Consider the following 18,042-nt stretch of genomic DNA (forward strand, 5'->3'; position numbering starts at 1 on the left):
CTGTCCGTGCGATTTGTGTTTTCATAAACTCTGAATAATGCTTTTCTTTTTGTCACCGCACCTCTTCATCCGTGTTTTGGAGAAAGACTATAACAAAACTGGACATTTATTTAAGCCAAAATACTTTATTACTAATTTGAAATGTAATAATAAACCTTTTGAGTTGCATATTAAATGTTATTGTTTACATAATCAGTCCGTCGGAGATCTTAATATTTTTCTGGTTGAATTAAATTCGCACGTAGATACCTTGTACTTTGTGACAAACAAAAAAAAGGGAACACAGACTCTTATATTTGAAAGATTTACTGTGGCCCCTTATCAAGTTATAATGATTCATGTTATTAATTTATTGACATTAAGGTTTTTTGTTTTTTTCCAATTACAAGTCTTGGACTCTTCATGAATCTCCATTTCATGTCCACGAGCTGAATGTCTGTGAAAAACATACATACAGCTATCAACTGTTTATTTTTTGCTGTTTAACACTGCACCTACTAACAACAATTAGTAAATTACTTTGACAGTGAAGAAATCTGAAGAGGCTCTGAATACCTCCACTTCCTGTGTCATTAATCTACCGATCATTATCAGGACTATGTAATACAAGAGCTCTTTTTGTAATTATGATGGTCTTTTATTTTTGAATTTAATGTGCTTCTGTATGTCCATTACGGGTAAATCTTCACATCTACATGCCGTTTGTTGTAATTATGTATTCATATGCTAAAATATATATTCATGATTGTCAGTATATTTATTCTTCAGTAAAATTACACATGCGAAGTCAGATGACAAATAACTTCAAACCATGTTGTATAAGAGACAGGCTGAAGGCTGCTTCAGGTTGATGTGCATGAGGATTATTTGTTGTGTTTTTAAGATTTAAAATGTTATGCATTACTCCCTCTTAATGTCAACAAATGCCACTAGTAATCAGATGCGTCTCTATTTGATATATTAATGAAACGTGTAATGATTGGTTCAAAGATATTGACAGACCACCTGAATGTTGTACCAGTGGACCACTTGTACCATTAAAAATTTTAATATTAGCTCCTAAAAACAGTACGACCAAAATAGATGAACGTTTTTTGACCTCCGTCCATTAGACAAGCACCAAAAGGTTTTTTTTGTTTTTTTAATCTGTAGCGAAGACAATCATCAAAAACTCTGTACATCTTCTGCCGCAAACTATAAACACACTTCTGACTTTACCTTGAACGGTAGAACTTTAGTAGCGCTTAAAATGACACTTACTGATAGCACTTTGTAGTTCGGCTTTCTTGAAGAAATTGTATTTACTTGATTCCTGTTGTTCTGGGTTTTGTACCCTCATGGTTGAAATGCACTCATTGTAAGTCGCTTTGGATAAAAGCGTCAGCTAAATGAAATGTAATGTAAAAAAAAAAAAAAAAAGGAACCGGGGACCAGATTAATTGGAAAAGACGGTAGATTTATTGGTCATAGCAGGTCACGGTGAACGTTCGGCTTCTTGCTCCACCACAGTGGTCTTCTCGCTGACGTAGATCCCGTCCAGAAACTTCCTGATGTCCTTCTTTCTGACTGTGGTGGCCTGTTGGATCAAAGCCGCTGCAAACCAACAAAAAAAGAAGAGCAGACTGTGAAGACCTGACGCCGTGAAACTGTTCCTGTATGACAACATGCGCCTGACAGCCTGCATGATACGAGCGCCATGAAAGAAGAGATTTAGTAAGAATGATAAAGAAAGCTAACGAGGATTCAACAGCTTCAAGATTGAAGACGAGCGCTGTGGTGAATTTTAAACAATTAAAAAAACACATTAAGTCATCTCAAGTAAACGTGGCAGATCGGAGAAAAGGTCCAATATCAACGACGGGTCATATATGAAATCATACTGTCGTGACGCCATCATCCAGGAAACTGTGGCCAAAACCAACTACACGATTTTTACGTTGTGCTGAGTTTTGATGTGACAGATCACTGCAGTTTAACTGTAAAACGTCAGACATGTTGGGATGTGATTACAAACAATTTGGAGATGCAAACATCAGAAAGTGACAAATGACAAAAGCATTCAAAAATCTGTTAAAGAGATATTTGAAAGTGCATCCCTCCCAAACAAAACGTTTAATGCTGCAGTAAAAAATCTCTTCGCAAGACAAAAGTCAGTATTCCAAGAAAATGTAAAATGTTCTATTCGCAGAGTATAACTTTTACCATTTATTGAAATAATGTACTGACAACTAAAGCAATTTAAAAAGTAAATTTTTGCCTCTAGAAAATTATAATCAGCATTTTTTTTTTTTAAATAAAATTTCTTTCTCCTGAAAACATTTTTTTCATTCTACAATTACATCAACTAATGATAAAAACAGTGTTGGCGTATCATTACCACATAAAATAAAACAATGTTTTTATAATTTAACGCCTATATAAGTGATGTAAAATGGAAGGATGTGATTATAAACGTGTATACAAAACGCATCCCGTAGCTTATATTTTCCTTTCCATTTTAATCTTCTCTTGTTTTCCATCGATAAAAAATATATATATATTTAGAGCCACAATGCTTTATGTAAAACATGAAAAGACATCTCTGAAACAGAAGGAAAAAGAAAACATCAGAGCCAATGGTGTGAGAGACATGCAGCCATGAAAAGAAAGGTGTTGTGAAGGTGTCCCCCTGTAAAGCACACAGGACGGCTGGGACGGATTTTTCTAACCTCTACGAGTGCAGATGCAACTTTTACTGTCCCGCTTCCACTACTGTTCCCTTCTCGGACACGTAAATGCCGTCCAAGAACTTTCTGATATCCTTATTTTTGACTGTTGTGGCCTGCTGGATCAGAGCAGCTGGAACAGAGAAGGTGGGAGAGATGAGCATCACCTCACATCACAATCACAATCACACTACATTACAATCACATCACGTCGGGGTCACAGTAGTTACAAACAGGGCTGAAGGACAGAGACGGAGGTGCGGGGCAGTCAGGAGGTACTGGCGGGACAGTTTTGTTGTTTTGGCTCCGTTTAGTGAATTATTACAAATTAATTCAAATTTCATGATTTAGTGCAGTCATCATACATCTAAACAAGCTGCGTCGTGTGTTCGATACGTCGCAAATCAAAATTCTGAACTCTTGATGTCGCTGCTGAAAGACAAATGTCTCCAGTGGACACTGATATAGCGGACAGAAGCCGGAACGTGACAATCGAATCCTGCTGAAACCATAAAATACAATCTGTCATATTCAATATTTGTTGTGCTGCATCCTGGTAATAATGTCTTTTCCAGTAAAACTCTTGTCAGGCTTCTGCAGCATCCATAAACACGTGCTCGGTTAGACTGAAGTCAGCCGACGGATTAACCAGGTCAGCTCATTACCACTTGGTCTTTATTTAGGACTATTGTGCCGTCGTCTCTTCCGCTGAAGCGCTTATTCAGTCTGATGGGAGGAACCAGCTCTCTCAGTAACACGCCACCAACAGATGTCCTCCGATCTTGGTCCGAGCATCTTGTTAATCAGTTCATCTTTGGTTTGATACAATGAGCACGTTTTTTTTTTTTAAAGCTTCATCAAGTGATTGTTTCAGACATCCTGCTTAAAAAATAAATAATGAGCAACAATCTCCAGCATCTTTAGCAGCCGAGCTGCTCAGGTTCAAACACGAGGAGTGGATCTTAGCAGGAGTAATGTTATCAATCATTTCATCCTCGCGAGGAGAAAAATTACCGAGTCATATAAAACAACTGCGGAGCGAAAGGCGGACAAACATACCGGAGTTTGACACGAGCTCGATGTCGTTGCCCTCCAGGATCAACTCGTCCTTCTGGGCTGCAGAGACAGCACAGTTCACACCTGGGGGGAGAGAGAGAGAAGTTTTACCCCTAAACTGAACCAACAAAAATATTTCCCATCTCAATAAAATTGTAAACCCAACGCTTGTTGATATTTCCCACCCCACAACGCTTAAATTTGCACCATCTCAGAAACGGAAAAAGCCGGTCATCCTTGTCACTTTCATAACTACAATATTGCCACAACATGCTGCAGACTCACCGGCCCTCATTCGCACACGGCGGATGTACTTCTCTCCCAGGAAGTTCCTGATCTCCACCAGAGATCCAGTCTCCTGGATGACAACGTTGATGGGGAAATGGGCGTACACGGAGCGCATTTTGTAGCGGAAACCCTGCAGACAGAAAGAAAGCCAGAGAGCCACTGAGTTGGACTGATAAAAGCAAACCAAGTAAATCCTTGAACAACGGGCAGCGTCAAGCTGAACGGCCACACGACAGAAACATACTGCCCCCCCCCCCCCCCCCCCCCCCACCGCCACAGAGGCTGGGCAGTCTGTCGTAGCAGGTCGCCTCCAGTTCACTCAGGTTTAAGTCATGAAGTCAAACTTTAGTCTCACCAGAGTGACTCCCTTAATCATGTTCTGGACGTGGCTGCAGATGGTGCGCACTGTGGCCAGCTCCTTCCTGTTTCCCCACCATTTATCCACACGAAGCTGCAGAGGAGAGCAGAGCGACTCACATTACTTTCATTTAACTGTAGCAGACTTGAAACAAACAAACTGCTGACAAAACAAATAATTAAACATATATATATACTGTATTCATATTTTATTCAGATAGACGAACCACCGTGGGCTCCAGGGCGGTACAGAAGATTTTGTCAATTAATGGCAACAACTGACTCTTAATGTCAATAGATATCCGTGTACATGGAAGAATAAAACAGACTCTGTTGTGGTATCGATTACAAGCCGCAGAGTACAAGATTAAAACACTAAATATTTCCAAATCGACGTACGCTAACTAAAGCAGGACCATAAGCACATTTGTTAAAAGGTGAAAACGGACAACTAGTATCCAGACAGGTATCGGTTACAGATTATAGAAAAGCCCAACTTAAGACTTTAGATTTGATTTCCAACATCCCTGTGACGGTTTAACTGATAATTCGTCCATCAACCCAGGTCATATATTACGTGTACCACACTGTGGTCCACTGAGTTCAAATCAAAGCCTCCCTCTGCCATACCTTCTTCTGTTTCTTGCCCAGCAGGCTGAGCTCCAGGTTGATGTGGTTGAACTCCCTGGTGAGCTTGCCTCTTGGCCCCTTGACAATAACGGTTCGGCCCTTCAACCGCACGTCGACTGACAACGACAAACAACAACAGGAAGACAAACACAACAACAAAAAATCAGTAACAAGTCACGCAGGATATTAAAAGACTTGTGGGGAAATATATAAAATATAAATAATATAAAATATCTCTCACCATTGTCGGGCAGGTCGACAGTCTGACTGCTGAGAATGGTCTTCATTCTGCGAACAGACAACAAGCGGGATTCATCCTCTCGACTTTATTTGCAAACTCTTGTCAGCTTTATCGTTTCTAAGCTTGAGCTCGGATGGAGTTATCCCCGGACTCGACATGTGGCGCGTACGGCAGCCGTGTGTGGTTAATCTCGTGTTTAAACCCGAGTTTGACTAAACTTGAGATGACGGGAGACTTGAGAGATCAGCGTCTCCGATGTATTATTACAGAGTATAAACATTTCTTCAACACGTTAGTGGAACTTAAATAACATCTGAAGCCACATGAACCCTCTATTTAAAAACTAATGTTGTTAAAAAATAAAAACCCCGCTGCAGCCGTGAGCGCGAGCTAAGCGTCGGGCCTCCAACACAGCCAATCTCGAGACAGAACTACCTACAATATTTCCACAACAAATATAAATTACAGGCAAAATTCAGATAATGTAGTGTAACACAACACTGGCCGCGACTGACTGATTAAAAACTGAACCCAAAATATGTTTTATAGACACAGATGGAGTTAGATTAAAACCAGGTAACATTTCATCGCCCGTCCTCACCTCGCCGGTTAGCAGAGGAAAGGAGGAAGAAGGGACGTCACGACGCTGTTGTAGAGCACGTACGCGACGTCATCAGACATCACGAGACAATCGAAGATAATGGTTAGGATCGCAATTTTGAAAGTATCGACAGATTCAAGATAAAAACGGAAATATTCAAAAACATTTTAGTTGTTAAAAGGAAGAAATGCCGCCCGGCAACGATACGTTGTTTTACTAGGAGGTGCATTTTTTTTTTTTTATTTTTTTAATTAGCTCTGTTGCGTTCAGTCATATCGTTACAGACCACAATAACAATCAGCCGAGTGTGATGCACGTTCACGTGAGCTCTACCTCACTATCAGTTTGATCTGTGTCAGGGAATATGTGACAAAATCCTTAGAAAACAGCCTTTTCTGGTAGTTATATGTAAGTGACATATGAAAGTGACACTCAATAGTGTGTTCAATATTTTTAAAAAAATATCACTTTCTTTTCATATGTTAAATAGTCGATGGTTTTTTTTTTATTATTATTATTTTTTTTATGTCAATCCTTTCATAACCATCAATATTAATATCTCTCTTTTAGATGTGGGTAATATCTGGCCTAATTTGGTTTTGTCTTCAATGTTTTATGCTGTTGTCTCCACCTAGTCTTCCTTTCTAAATGTATTGTCAACCTCATCAGGATTTACCTCGATGACTCAAGATTAAATAATCATTTAAAAAAAAAAAAGGATCTCCCACCGTTAAATAACAGCTGTTTTGGTGTATTTGACTGATTGTCGGAATAATTCGTGAGGAAGCTCTTAAACTGGAAAAAAAAAAAAAAACATTAGGTTTCTTATCTTCCCTACTTTGCCGTGGTGACTTGAACGCATCACCAGACCAAATCAACCGCTCGCCGAACGTTGCTCGCTAGAGCCAAAGTCATGGCGTTGCTCAAACAAAGTTGCTGCGTCGCGGGTCGTTTCTCGACAAACCACCTGCGGCTGAGCCCCAGATGCATCCCACATGTGAGTGTTTCACCTAACTGCTCGAATACCTTTTCCCAACTAACAAAACTTTGACATCACGGTGAATCTGCTGTTTCCGTCGGTTGTGAAGCCCGGTCACGGGCCTTGACGTAACGACAGCCTGTATGTTCTGTAGAGCAACTGACTTGCTTGTTTATAACTTCCCGATTAAGTGATGAGGTCTGTGGACCCCCCCCCCCACACACACGCTTCCTGTTGCAGGCTTACACCAGCAGTCTGTCAACTGTGTCCAAATCGTCCCCGGACCGGGCTGACAGAAAGAAGGAGCTGCTGAGCGACAACGGACCGGACCTGCAGGACTTTATTTCGGGGGATCTGACGGAGAAAAGCAAGTGGGCCGAATACAGAGGCAACCTGAAGAGACAGAAGGGAGAGAGGTGAGGGTTTCCTGCCCCTACAGGTTTAAGAAAAGCGGTGTGTGATCAGAGGGGTTCAAAGACCACATGAGACGGAACCTTAATCCGACTGTGCTGAGCTGAATCGGCCCAAAGTGTCATCAGGACCGGGTTGTGAGACAACAGGTCCCGGGGCACAAACATGGAAAAGGCCCCACACATCCTCCATATATACAAGAGACACCCAGACTGAAAGATACACTAAAGGGTGTCTACATTTTTTTGCTCCTCTTTGTGGTCATTTTGCATCAATTTGAGTTGGTTTTGAGTGTTTTCGTGGTTGTTTCGTGTCTCTTTGCAGTCAAAGTTTTTATGTCTCATTAATTGCATCATTTGATTTGCTGGCTGAGATTTTCAGGGTGACATTTTTCTCTGGTTATTTCATGTATGATTTAAAGTTTCACAAACGTTACATTATCACAGTGACACATTGTACATAAACAGTTTTATCCATATCACCTGACCTATTTGGAGACAAGAGCACAGATACATATTTAAGTGACCGTCTCTGCTGTCGTGTCAGGCTGCGGCTGCCTCCATGGCTAAAGACTGAGATCCCCATCGGAAAGAACTACAACAAGCTGAAGAACACGCTGAGAGACCTCAACCTGCACACAGTAAGTTCTACGTCTTGAGTTGTTACGTAGCCCGGCTGCTTTCAGAGAAATAAATGCCTGAAATGTAACTAATGGTGCTAAAACATGCTCGACACTGGGCTTTTAAAAACAGCTTTGGAGTTCATAGTTTATAATAGAATAATTCATACCTCTGACACTGATGACAGGTGCAAAGATCCTGTGTTTTCAGGCGGTACCTCTGTGTGTGTCGTTTCCTCTCAGGTGTGTGAGGAGGCCAGGTGTCCAAACATCGGCGAATGTTGGGGAGGAGGAGAGTACGCTACAGCCACAGCTACCATCATGGTGAGTCTCTGCCACATTGTGGAATATAATTTATTTTCAAGTATAGAAAAGGGAAAACATTTTAAACAAACAAAACACTTCGGTCTCCTTGCGGATAGTCCCGTGTTTTTTCCCTTCAGTACGAGCGAATCATTTCTCTGTATGCAGCTGATGGGAGACACGTGCACCCGGGGGTGCAGGTTCTGCTCCGTGAAGACGGCCCGCCGGCCGCCTCCTCTGGACCCAGATGAGCCGTACAACACAGCCAAGGCCATCGCTGCCTGGGGGCTGGACTACGTGGTTCTCACCTCAGTCGACAGAGATGGTAAAAGACTTCACTTCAGTGGATCAAATTCATTCTTCTGTGGTGAAACACTAACTTAAAATTAACCTTTTTTTTTTTTTTTTTTGGAACATCTCTTGTCCTTTGCAAAAAGACATGAATTAAATTAATAACATCAATGAACAAATTAAATGATCGAAGATGGATTAAAAAAAAACACACAGCCTAGCCAGCAGTTATAGAGTTAATAATTTCTGTATGACAATATTATCAAGGAAATTGTAAAACACATTCCATGTTTTCCAAACTTTATCAGGCTTGTTTTTTGTGAAGTAGCTTATCTTAAAAAAAAAAGAAGAAAATTGTAAACAAGCTCAGTAACGTGCTGGATGCTACCGTGCTTGTACTCCAAAGGCCACGATGGTATCTGAGGATGTTTCTAGATTATTTACATCAGGTCTGCCAGATAGTTACATGACGTATAAATCAGTATGAATGCACGGTTTCTCAAATGATGTAACAATCATATTTTCCAAATAAAATTTTGCACAATTAAAAAATAGTTTTCAATTTTAATAAAAAAATATTCACAATTCAATATGAACACAGCATCCAGCTTTTTGAAATATTAGCTAACGTTTACATCGGTCTGCTCTGATAATCTTTTTTTTTTTTTTGCAGATATTGCTGATGGCGGGGCAGAGCACTTTGCCAACACTGTTTCTAACCTGAAGGGAAGGTAAATCCTCAGATCCCTCTTGGATTTATCAGGTGTTTATATCTTTATGTTTGAAAACTGAATAAATAAACTCTAACATTTTCTAACAGAAACCTTCACATCCTGGTCGAATGTCTGACCCCTGACTTCCGTGGTGACCTGGCGGCGGTGGAGAAGATCGCCCTGTCAGGATTAGATGTGTACGCCCACAATGTGGAGACAGTGCGTGAGCTGCAAAGGTACCGAGAGTTTAGCAGCACATCGTACATCATTCTGTGCATTTAATTTCAGCATTAGGAAAAGCTTTTTTTTTTTATTTTTTTTTTTTTAAATCAGCCAACAAGCCAGAGAACAACAAGCTGTTTCTTAGTTTGTCCTTTGTACAATATGGAAATATGTTTACAATGATACACAAGAGTACTGAAAAATGTGTCTTGTGTAAAAGCTGCTAATCACACGTTCTAAACTGAAGACACAATTTCTAGCTGGTATAAAATATAGTTAATATATTTAAGAAATACTGCACTTGTTTAAAATCGAGTCACTGGAACGATGAACAGTAATAAACACTGACCAGCAGGGGGAGCAAAGAAGTTTCTCTGCTGTTACTATGAATACTAGATGAACTGCAGAAATCTAAACACCCAGAAAACATCTCTCTGTAGTTGTTTTTCCTCATTGTTCTGTTTGATATCTACTCACGGTGTCTGTCTGTCGTGGGTTTTCAGGCACGTACGTGACCCCAGAGCAAACTTCGACCAGTCTCTGAGCGTCCTGAAGCACGCTAAGAAGGTCAAACCCTCTGTACTCACCAAGACGTCCATCATGCTGGGACTGGGGGAGACTGACCAACAGATAATGGACACTCTGACTGGTGTGTAGCTTCTGTAGCTTCTGCAGTCTCACACACACGCACAGGCACAATGTTACCGCAACAGATTTCTGACAGTACGGTTGTGATTATGTTACAGAGCTGCGAGAGGCAAGAGTGGACTGTTTGACACTTGGACAGTACATGCAACCCACTAAACGCCACCTGAAGGTAAAAAAACACACACACACACACACACGTTTTCCGCAGTTACACCAGAAACTCAATGTTCGGTACACATTCTGACGGTGTGTTCGGGTTTAGGTGGAGGAATATGTCACTCCAGAGAGGTTTGCCCACTGGGAGAAAGTCGGGAATGAAATGGGTTTCGTCTACACAGCCAGCGGGCCGCTGGTGCGGTCCTCCTACAAAGCAGGTGAGATGTCGCCACCCTAAAGTTTTAGCACACATATTATAGCAGCAGGTGTGATTTGGATGGTAAGCTGGAATCCTTCTGCAGCTCAGCGCGAGTTGATTCTAGTCACAGCTTTAAATCAGTTTAAACGCATACATCTCAAAGGTTTCGGCTTCTGAACTGATCCTGTATACTCTGATCAAGTAAAAAATAATACTTGTAGTAAATTACAGTCTTACAATCAGAAGAAGAGTAGAGTATTTCTTAATTGTTGCTTTTTGTCTACAGGCGAGTTCTTCCTAAAGAATTTACTGGAGAAGAGAAAAGCAGAAGTCCCCATCACAGAATAAAAAGCTGCGCTGCGTCTCCTGTTTCACCTCTCTACATATAACTACACAGTACCAGTGACAAATTATGCTTCACTCTTCAGTATTGTAGTGCATTGTTTTAAGCTGTAGCACAGGAACCACATGAATTAAAACGAGTATTCAGAAATTGTGCAGTTTGAAATGAGGGTAAAGAAGTGACATTTACTCATGTTAAGTATAGGCACCATTCTGATCACTCCAAGTACACCAGTGACGTTAAAAAGATCAGAGCTCAAACGGCAGTGAGAGGCCCACAGACATGCAGATAACCTGGCTGTAGACTTTGTCCATGGGAGTCTGCCTGCAGAAAATACAACCTGCTGTAAATCGCATCCAGTATCAACTTCATGCCTCCGCTCATAGGACTTCAGGTAGAAAGACTGCTGACCTCGAACAGCGAGCTCCGTTTATGACTGCTTTGATGTCCGCTGCTTCAGGACTGATAATTTAATGAGGCAGGAGTTGGTTTTAATCAAAGTCTTGCAGAGGTAAAAATATGTGTAATACAAAAACACAACTATGCCCGTCAAGGATTTTTGAAGCCTCAATCAAAAATGTCAAGATCAAAATGTCCTTTTAATCAGGTACCCGGGTATCAAAAGAATCCCTTTGACTTTGATACAGGTACTTTTGATCCCTCTGTATCTGCTGAAGAGCCACTTTGGGATAAACTGCATTTTTTTCAAAAAAGGTGGGAGAATTTACTCCTTAACAAGAGAAATGGATGTTTGTTTTATGAACTGCTCAGTTAAACAAAATAAATCTTTCACATGTATATTTTTATTTAAAAGAATTAAAAGTCTCGTCAATATTTGCTGCTTTTCATTTCTTCCCGTTGGAATAAACGACCGGCACGTTTCAAGGATACACGTCACACTTTATTGCATTGGCCCTTTTTCACAGAGATACCGATTAACATACAGTCCATGATTTAGAAAAATATTTGTAAAAAACAGTATAAATTTTTTTTTTTAACAATACACGATTGTAAAACTGAAATAGTAAACACTGTAATAAAGTGGATTCACTTTTAGTGTTTGAAATGGGCAATAAAATGTCAGACGGGAATGTGTTGCATATCATGTGGAGGAGAAGTGAGTTTTAGACTTTAGCTTTCTTGGTGGGAGGTTCGCTGGCAGTGATGCGGGGACAAACAGCCGCCGGGGTGTAGGGGATTCGTGATGCCGTCACTTTCTTACCGATGGTCTCGATCTGCAGACGGAGAACGTCAGCCGACTTATTATTCCTTCAAATATTTGCCTTGTTTGAAACATGCATTTTAATTGCGTATGAGAAGAGCGTGTCGGGTCTCGTGTCTGCTCACCTGGAAGCCGATGCTCTGGAGGTGAGGGTGAAGGTGGTCCAGCACTCGGCGGCCATCAAATATGAAGGCGGGCTTCAGCATCTTCTTGTAAATCTTCTCGTAGTCCAGTTCCTGTGGCAGCATCAGAGACGTAGGAAGTTTAAGCTCACAGATTCCTTCGAGATGTACAATTTATTAGAGTTTTTATTTATTTGATGAATAGAATGAGATTGTGACCTTAAACATGTCCCACTCAGTGCAGATGACCAGTGCATGTGCGCCCTGACAGGCCTCGTAAGGGTCTGAAGTTACGGTCACCAGTTCGGACACTAAAGATCAACAACAACAAAAACCAAGTCTGTTTCAGTGAGTGAAGTGCGTCTCCCCTGGTGGTCATCACAGTCTGGTACCAGAAAGAAACAACTTATCCAAGACATCAAATCTTTTTTTACTAAACAGTGATGAGCTGTTACAATAGAAGCCAAACACTAATCTATGAGAAATGCAGAAATCAAGAAACAATAGTGATTACTAGAAATTTGTTGGTATTAATTTTAAGACTTTTTTTTCTTATCAACTAGTTAGCATATACAACCATGTACTTATAAAATGTCATGCAGCACTGGTTTATCCATTGTGTCAATACATTTTCAATGCAGCTTGATTTATTGGGTATCATGGTTTATTTAGCTCAAAAATATTTTTTTGTGAACGATAAAATAAAATGTAATCCAGTAAAACAAACTCTTATTCATGAGTTGGCAACCAGGTACAATTTGTTATATTTTGCTGGAGCAAATTATTTTGCTTTTTTTTTGTGTGATACTACAAAAACTTATCAACTATGGGACCACACATGGTGTATCTAGTGTTGCACTGCAAACTGCAACTTTGTTAAACACACCAACAGAAATATACACAGACTCACTCACCTCGTTCTGGGTTGTCCTCAGAGATGTTGGGCTGCGAGAGGTCGTGAATGATTTGCTCTTTCAGAACTTTGGGGTCATAGATGAACAACTTGGCTCCTTCATCCATCAGATACTTAGAGATGTAGATACTGGACGACTCCCTGCAGTTACATACACACGCGCGCGCGCGCGCACACACACACACACACACATACACACACACACGTCGACTCTGATCAGGGTTAAGATTCACAACAGACTGGGCAGGTGTTCATGTAATCAGCAGTGACTCAGCATGTTTTGTGTGTACAAAGATTATACACTGTGGTATTAAGTGGTTCTTGCTTTTAATACAAACATTACAAAGCTATTTAAAAGAAAAAAATCATTGGGATGTAAGGGTGTGAGAGGAAAGTGCAAACTGACTAACCTTGTGTCACCCGTGTCTTTTTTGAAGGAGAAGCCCAACAGAGAGATCTTTTTACCAGTAACAGTGTTGAAGAGGCAGTCGATGATTCTGCAGGCAAACCGCCGTCTTTGGTACTCGTTCATGTCGATCACCTGAGAAAATCAATGTCACAAAATGAGGGGAAAAAAAAAGAGACTCCAGAGAGCTAAAACCTCCACAAAATAATAATAATAATAATTTTTTTTTTAAATGGATCTGCTGTGTATTTCTCACCTGCTGCCAGTAGGAAGCCACCTCTGGCAGGTTCAGGGCCTCGCACAGATACACCAGATTCAGCACATCCTTCTGGAAACAGCTCCCACCAAAACCTGGCCAGCAAAGCGATGAAAGACAAAATTCCCCCGTGTTCAACAGAAATCAAATTCTGCAGCTCACTTCAAGTGTCTTGTGGGAACATCTCTTACCTATGCTGGCTTTAAGGAACTTGCTGCCTATTCTCTGGTCCATACCAATCGCCTTGGCCACCTCCTCCACATCGGCTCCGGTGGCTTCGCACAGAGCACTGATACTGTTGATGCTGCTGATTCGCTGGGCCAGGAACGCATTGGCTGCCTGCACACACGCAGACACACAAAAGACGCACACGTTTTTGTTTTTTTTAAAGATTGTACAAAAACAAAATACAAGAAGCCCCTCAAACACTCATTTAGAGCTACAGGAAATTTAAAGACAACCATTTTCATAATTTTTTTTATTCACTCTTTAAGAAAAAAAAAAATTGCTACAGCCCAGTCATGTATGAAAGTAAACTGAACATCTTTCTATTGTTGATCTGTTAAAACAAGCAATTAAATATGTCATGAGGGGGTCTGAGAAACCAAATTTTCTCCCAAAAAACCCAGACCTTATATTGACAAATGAGTCATCAATTAGTTGGTACAAAATACAGAAAATTAATTGCATATGATGTGGGATAAATTGTTAGCTGCAGCTCCACACTCACCAGTTTGGACAGTTCAGATGACCACGTGTTGGTGGTGATGATTCGTGTTTTGGGCACCCAGTGCTCATACACGGCACACAGCGCTCTGATTGCCCTTTGACCTTCAGCGGTCTCGTCTCCACCAATCAGGACCCGGTCAGGCTCCTTCAGATCCCGCACTGCCGTTCCTTCTGCAAGGAACTCTGGGTTGGACAGCACCTAAAGCAACAGCACAACTTTAGAAACAAACAGAACAACAGATATCAGAGAGTTCTGCACACGTGATCATACACACTTGCAGGTTGAGGCTGGGTTTGGTGTTGGCGTCAAATATCCTTCTAATGCTCTCAGCTGCTCGGACTGGGACCGTGCTCTTCTCTGTGACAATCTTGTAGCCATCCGACATCTCGACGATCCGCCGAGCGCACGCCTCGATGAACTTCAGGTCGGCCGCGCGACCTTTCCCCATCCCGTAGGTCTTGGTTGGAGTATTCACCTGAGGAAGACGTTTATTTCTTTAGCTCGCCAATCAGTAAGAAGAATTGTGTGGTGTGTGTTGAGGGGGTTACTGACGAACTCACAGAGATAAAGACGAGGTCAGCTTCCCTGATGGCCGAGTCTACGTCTGTAGAAAAAAACAAGTTTCTCCCTCTGCATGATTCAACCACTTCTTTCAGTCCTGGCTGAAATGGAAGGAAGTGGGAGGATGTGTCAGTGAAGAGGTGGTGACAAACATGCCACAAACAGTTGCAAATGTCATGAGTTCACAGTGAGACGTCATTAACTTCCCCCACACTCGTCATGATGATGTGATATCTTGTGGTCGGGGCTGACATAGAAAAGTTTCTATAGTCTGGAACTAATTAGGGAGGTGGCGTAATACTTTACAATACCCACTGGTTGTAACAGTTGCCTAGCTACATCTAAATCTGAAACACAAGCGTGACTAATAAAAGTGCACTCTTTCAAGATACAGTGAACCCTCGCTATAACGCGGTTCACCTTTCACGGTCTCGCTGCTTCATGGATTTGCATCGTGCATTGCAATCACATTACGACTATATGTAACGTAGATATATTTAATGTCCAGTTCTATCTATTTCAATTGTAAAATAAAGGTTACTACTTCACGGATTTCGCCTATCACTGTTTCTATTTGGAACGTAACCCCCGCGAAAAACGAGGGTTCACTGTATATGAATCTCAAAGATAAGATAAAGAGTGTACGGGAAAACACACACACCACACACACACACACACACACACACACACACACACACACACACACACACACACACACACACACACACACACACAGCATATCAGTGCTCCAAATAAACTATGACCTACTCCTCCATTAATGTTTTATCAGATACCACACAATTAATCCCCTTCTAATACCTTTGGCACGGCCTTTCTGTATAATAACACTGACCTCATAAATGGGCAGAGTGTCTGAATTCCAGGCTTTGATACGGGACTCATTGACGTCCACAACAGTCACCGTGATCTCTGGACACATCTGGGCGATCACACTGCATGTTGGGCCTCCTACATACCCAGCACCAATGCAACAGATCCTTTTTATCTGAAACATCTGTAAAAGTAAAGAAATGATACATTACACAAAAATTAACATGATGATTACATGAATATGCTGTACATCCCTGTGCATAAAAAAACAAATACATATACAGTAAATGTACTTACTGTAAATTTTTAAGGGGCTACGCACAACTATTGTTCTTATGAATTAGTCTGCTAATGTCAGTAGATAATGATAAAAGTTCACAAAGCAGGAGGTCCAAAGTGACCTCCTCCGATTACTTCTGTAATTCAAAAACAGCCAAATAACTAAATATATTCAGTTGACAATGACATAAAAAAATTAAAAAATCACAGATAAGCAAAATGTCACATTTAAGAAGCCAGAAACGACCAGAATGAAAACTTTAACTATCAAAATGATTGTTGTTTAATTGATGAACTGATTTATGATGTCATCTATGCTTTTAGCTTTTGTTTTAACTGCTTAATTTGCTTTGAAAAGGCAGAGCTCAATCAGGGAAGTAAGTTTGGTCTCTTCTGATCAAACATTCACACTTGTCTGAATGCTAAAGTCGTCGATTGACAGACAAATAATCAGCAATCGTTTTAATAATCAACCGATTTGTTTTTCAAGCATTTCAAACATCAAACATTTACCAGATACCGTCTCAGTTACGATACCGTAGTAAAAATCAACTAGCAGATTAACTGATAATAATAATAAAAAAATAATCATCATTAGTTGCAGCCCTGTGCTGCACAGGAAAAGTACATGTCCATTAATCTGCCAATGCATTTCACCGCGGCGATCAGTGATTTAACTTTTAAAAGTCTAACCTACAAACTCTCTCGAATAATCCGCCTTTAGTTTCCCAATCTCCCTGAATCCTTCCGTTTTTCTCTCGTGGTCCAGCGGTGCTGCACTAAGTCACCAGTCGTACCGTCGCAGCCAGGTAGAAAATAAAAGAGCCTTTTATTGCAGCTCAGCCACGTCTGATGAAAAATGACCCCTTTTTTTTTTTTTTTTTTATCCCACATTCAGTAAATTCGCGTTAAACTGCCCCAGAGTGAAATGCCACCGTCCGTATCGTAACGATACACATTAACAGGGCTATCACGAAGCTAGTTCACCCCTTTCTTTCTTTCTTTCTTTCTTCGCGCCGACTTGAGCGTAAAACAAGAAAGTGTGAATGAATGGATGTCTGTGTCTCCCTGCTATCGTAGCAAGCTAGCAGCCGTTAGTTTACGTTACGTTACCTTTGCCAGCTCGACACCGTGAACTTCAGGAATGTGCAGATTATTTGAGCTCTCCCGTTAAATCTCTAAAAAAAAACAACAACAACAACAGGCGTCAAAATACGGAGATACTGTTCCGCTAGAAACGATGACAAGTCTTTACACCAGGCTTAAATCAGTGCTCGACGAATAAACTCTCACCATCCGGATTTCTCCCGATAACTTTATAAAGCAGCCACCTTTAAATAAACTACTCCGATCCGCCCCACGGCTCTCTGCCTCCTTCTTCCTCCTCTCGTATTTCACGAAGACCCGCCTACTCCGCCTCCGATTGGTCAGTATTCGTTTTCTTCCTGGTTAGACCGGAGAACTAGATCGGATCAGAACCAATCAGAAGGTAGAAAGGGGCGGGCGTTCGGGGATTGTGTGTGTGTGTGTGTGTGTGGACGGGAGGGGGGGGGGGGACGCCCAGTCTTCATGCCAGCACATACACACGTATATTATTTACACACACACACAAAACTGTATTATTTTTTTTTAAAGTTTCTACCAAAAGTGTTGCTTTAGATACGGCCACAAATGTAAAGTATTGTTCCCCCCAAAATTACGACGCCATAATAATATTCACATAGTGCAGGACATTTTGATTCGACAATTGCGACAACAATGGTATCTTATCAAATGACGTTATTTTAATTGCTGTTACCAAAATTGAGCAGCCCATAGTATAGAGTACTGCAACCAGCCTGGAGCATGCTTGTAATCTTATTTAGAGGAATATGTGCATTAAACATATACACCGTAGCAAGGTGTTAACAGGTTTGTGTAGCATTTAAACTCTGATTTGGGTTTTCTGTCCTTCTTTTAT

At 41.0% G+C, this 18,042-nt stretch overlaps 3 protein-coding genes across 4 annotated transcripts; 1 reads left to right on the forward strand and 2 right to left on the reverse strand.

Moving 5' to 3' along the window:
• Nucleotides 1-1,435: 1,435 nt before the first annotated feature.
• rpl9 (ribosomal protein L9) lies at nt 1,436-5,387 on the reverse strand. The gene is made up of 7 exons (XM_069697486.1): nt 5,278-5,387; nt 5,037-5,152; nt 4,405-4,500; nt 4,047-4,179; nt 3,765-3,845; nt 2,709-2,838; nt 1,436-1,593 (listed from the first exon to the last, which is right to left on the reverse strand). Exons 1-6 carry the CDS (start codon nt 5,321-5,323, stop codon nt 2,732-2,734), a joined length of 579 nt encoding a protein of 192 aa, XP_069553587.1. The 5' UTR covers nt 5,324-5,387; the 3' UTR covers nt 1,436-1,593; nt 2,709-2,731.
• Nucleotides 5,388-6,749: 1,362 nt separating this feature from the next.
• On the forward strand, nt 6,750-11,594 carry lias (lipoic acid synthetase). The gene is made up of 11 exons (XM_069697555.1): nt 6,750-6,875; nt 7,098-7,273; nt 7,815-7,908; nt 8,131-8,211; nt 8,359-8,515; nt 9,155-9,212; nt 9,302-9,430; nt 9,920-10,065; nt 10,163-10,233; nt 10,327-10,438; nt 10,706-11,594. Exons 1-11 carry the CDS (start codon nt 6,792-6,794, stop codon nt 10,765-10,767), a joined length of 1,170 nt encoding a protein of 389 aa, XP_069553656.1. The 5' UTR covers nt 6,750-6,791; the 3' UTR covers nt 10,768-11,594.
• A 47-nt stretch (nt 11,595-11,641) lies between these two features.
• Nucleotides 11,642-17,480, reverse strand: ugdh (UDP-glucose 6-dehydrogenase). 2 transcript variants are annotated; one of them, XM_069697553.1, is made up of 13 exons: nt 17,376-17,480; nt 17,196-17,260; nt 15,826-15,987; nt 14,972-15,073; nt 14,686-14,886; nt 14,412-14,609; nt 13,873-14,020; nt 13,682-13,776; nt 13,430-13,560; nt 13,021-13,160; nt 12,326-12,417; nt 12,110-12,220; nt 11,642-11,997 (listed from the first exon to the last, which is right to left on the reverse strand). In XM_069697553.1, exons 3-13 carry the CDS (start codon nt 15,985-15,987, stop codon nt 11,887-11,889), a joined length of 1,491 nt encoding a protein of 496 aa, XP_069553654.1. In that variant the 5' UTR covers nt 17,196-17,260; nt 17,376-17,480; the 3' UTR covers nt 11,642-11,886. The 2 variants fall into 2 exon arrangements, with proteins under 2 accessions (XP_069553654.1, XP_069553653.1); XM_069697552.1 differs by having other exon boundaries at nt 17,196-17,440.
• Between the last annotated feature and the right edge of the window lie 562 nt (nt 17,481-18,042).

Source organism: Brachyistius frenatus, unplaced genomic scaffold (assembly GCF_029030835.1).
Source record: "Brachyistius frenatus isolate BFR_SWC_R1_liver_20210118 unplaced genomic scaffold, ASM2903083v1 Contig_23, whole genome shotgun sequence".
NCBI lineage: Eukaryota > Metazoa > Chordata > Actinopteri > Embiotocidae > Brachyistius > Brachyistius frenatus.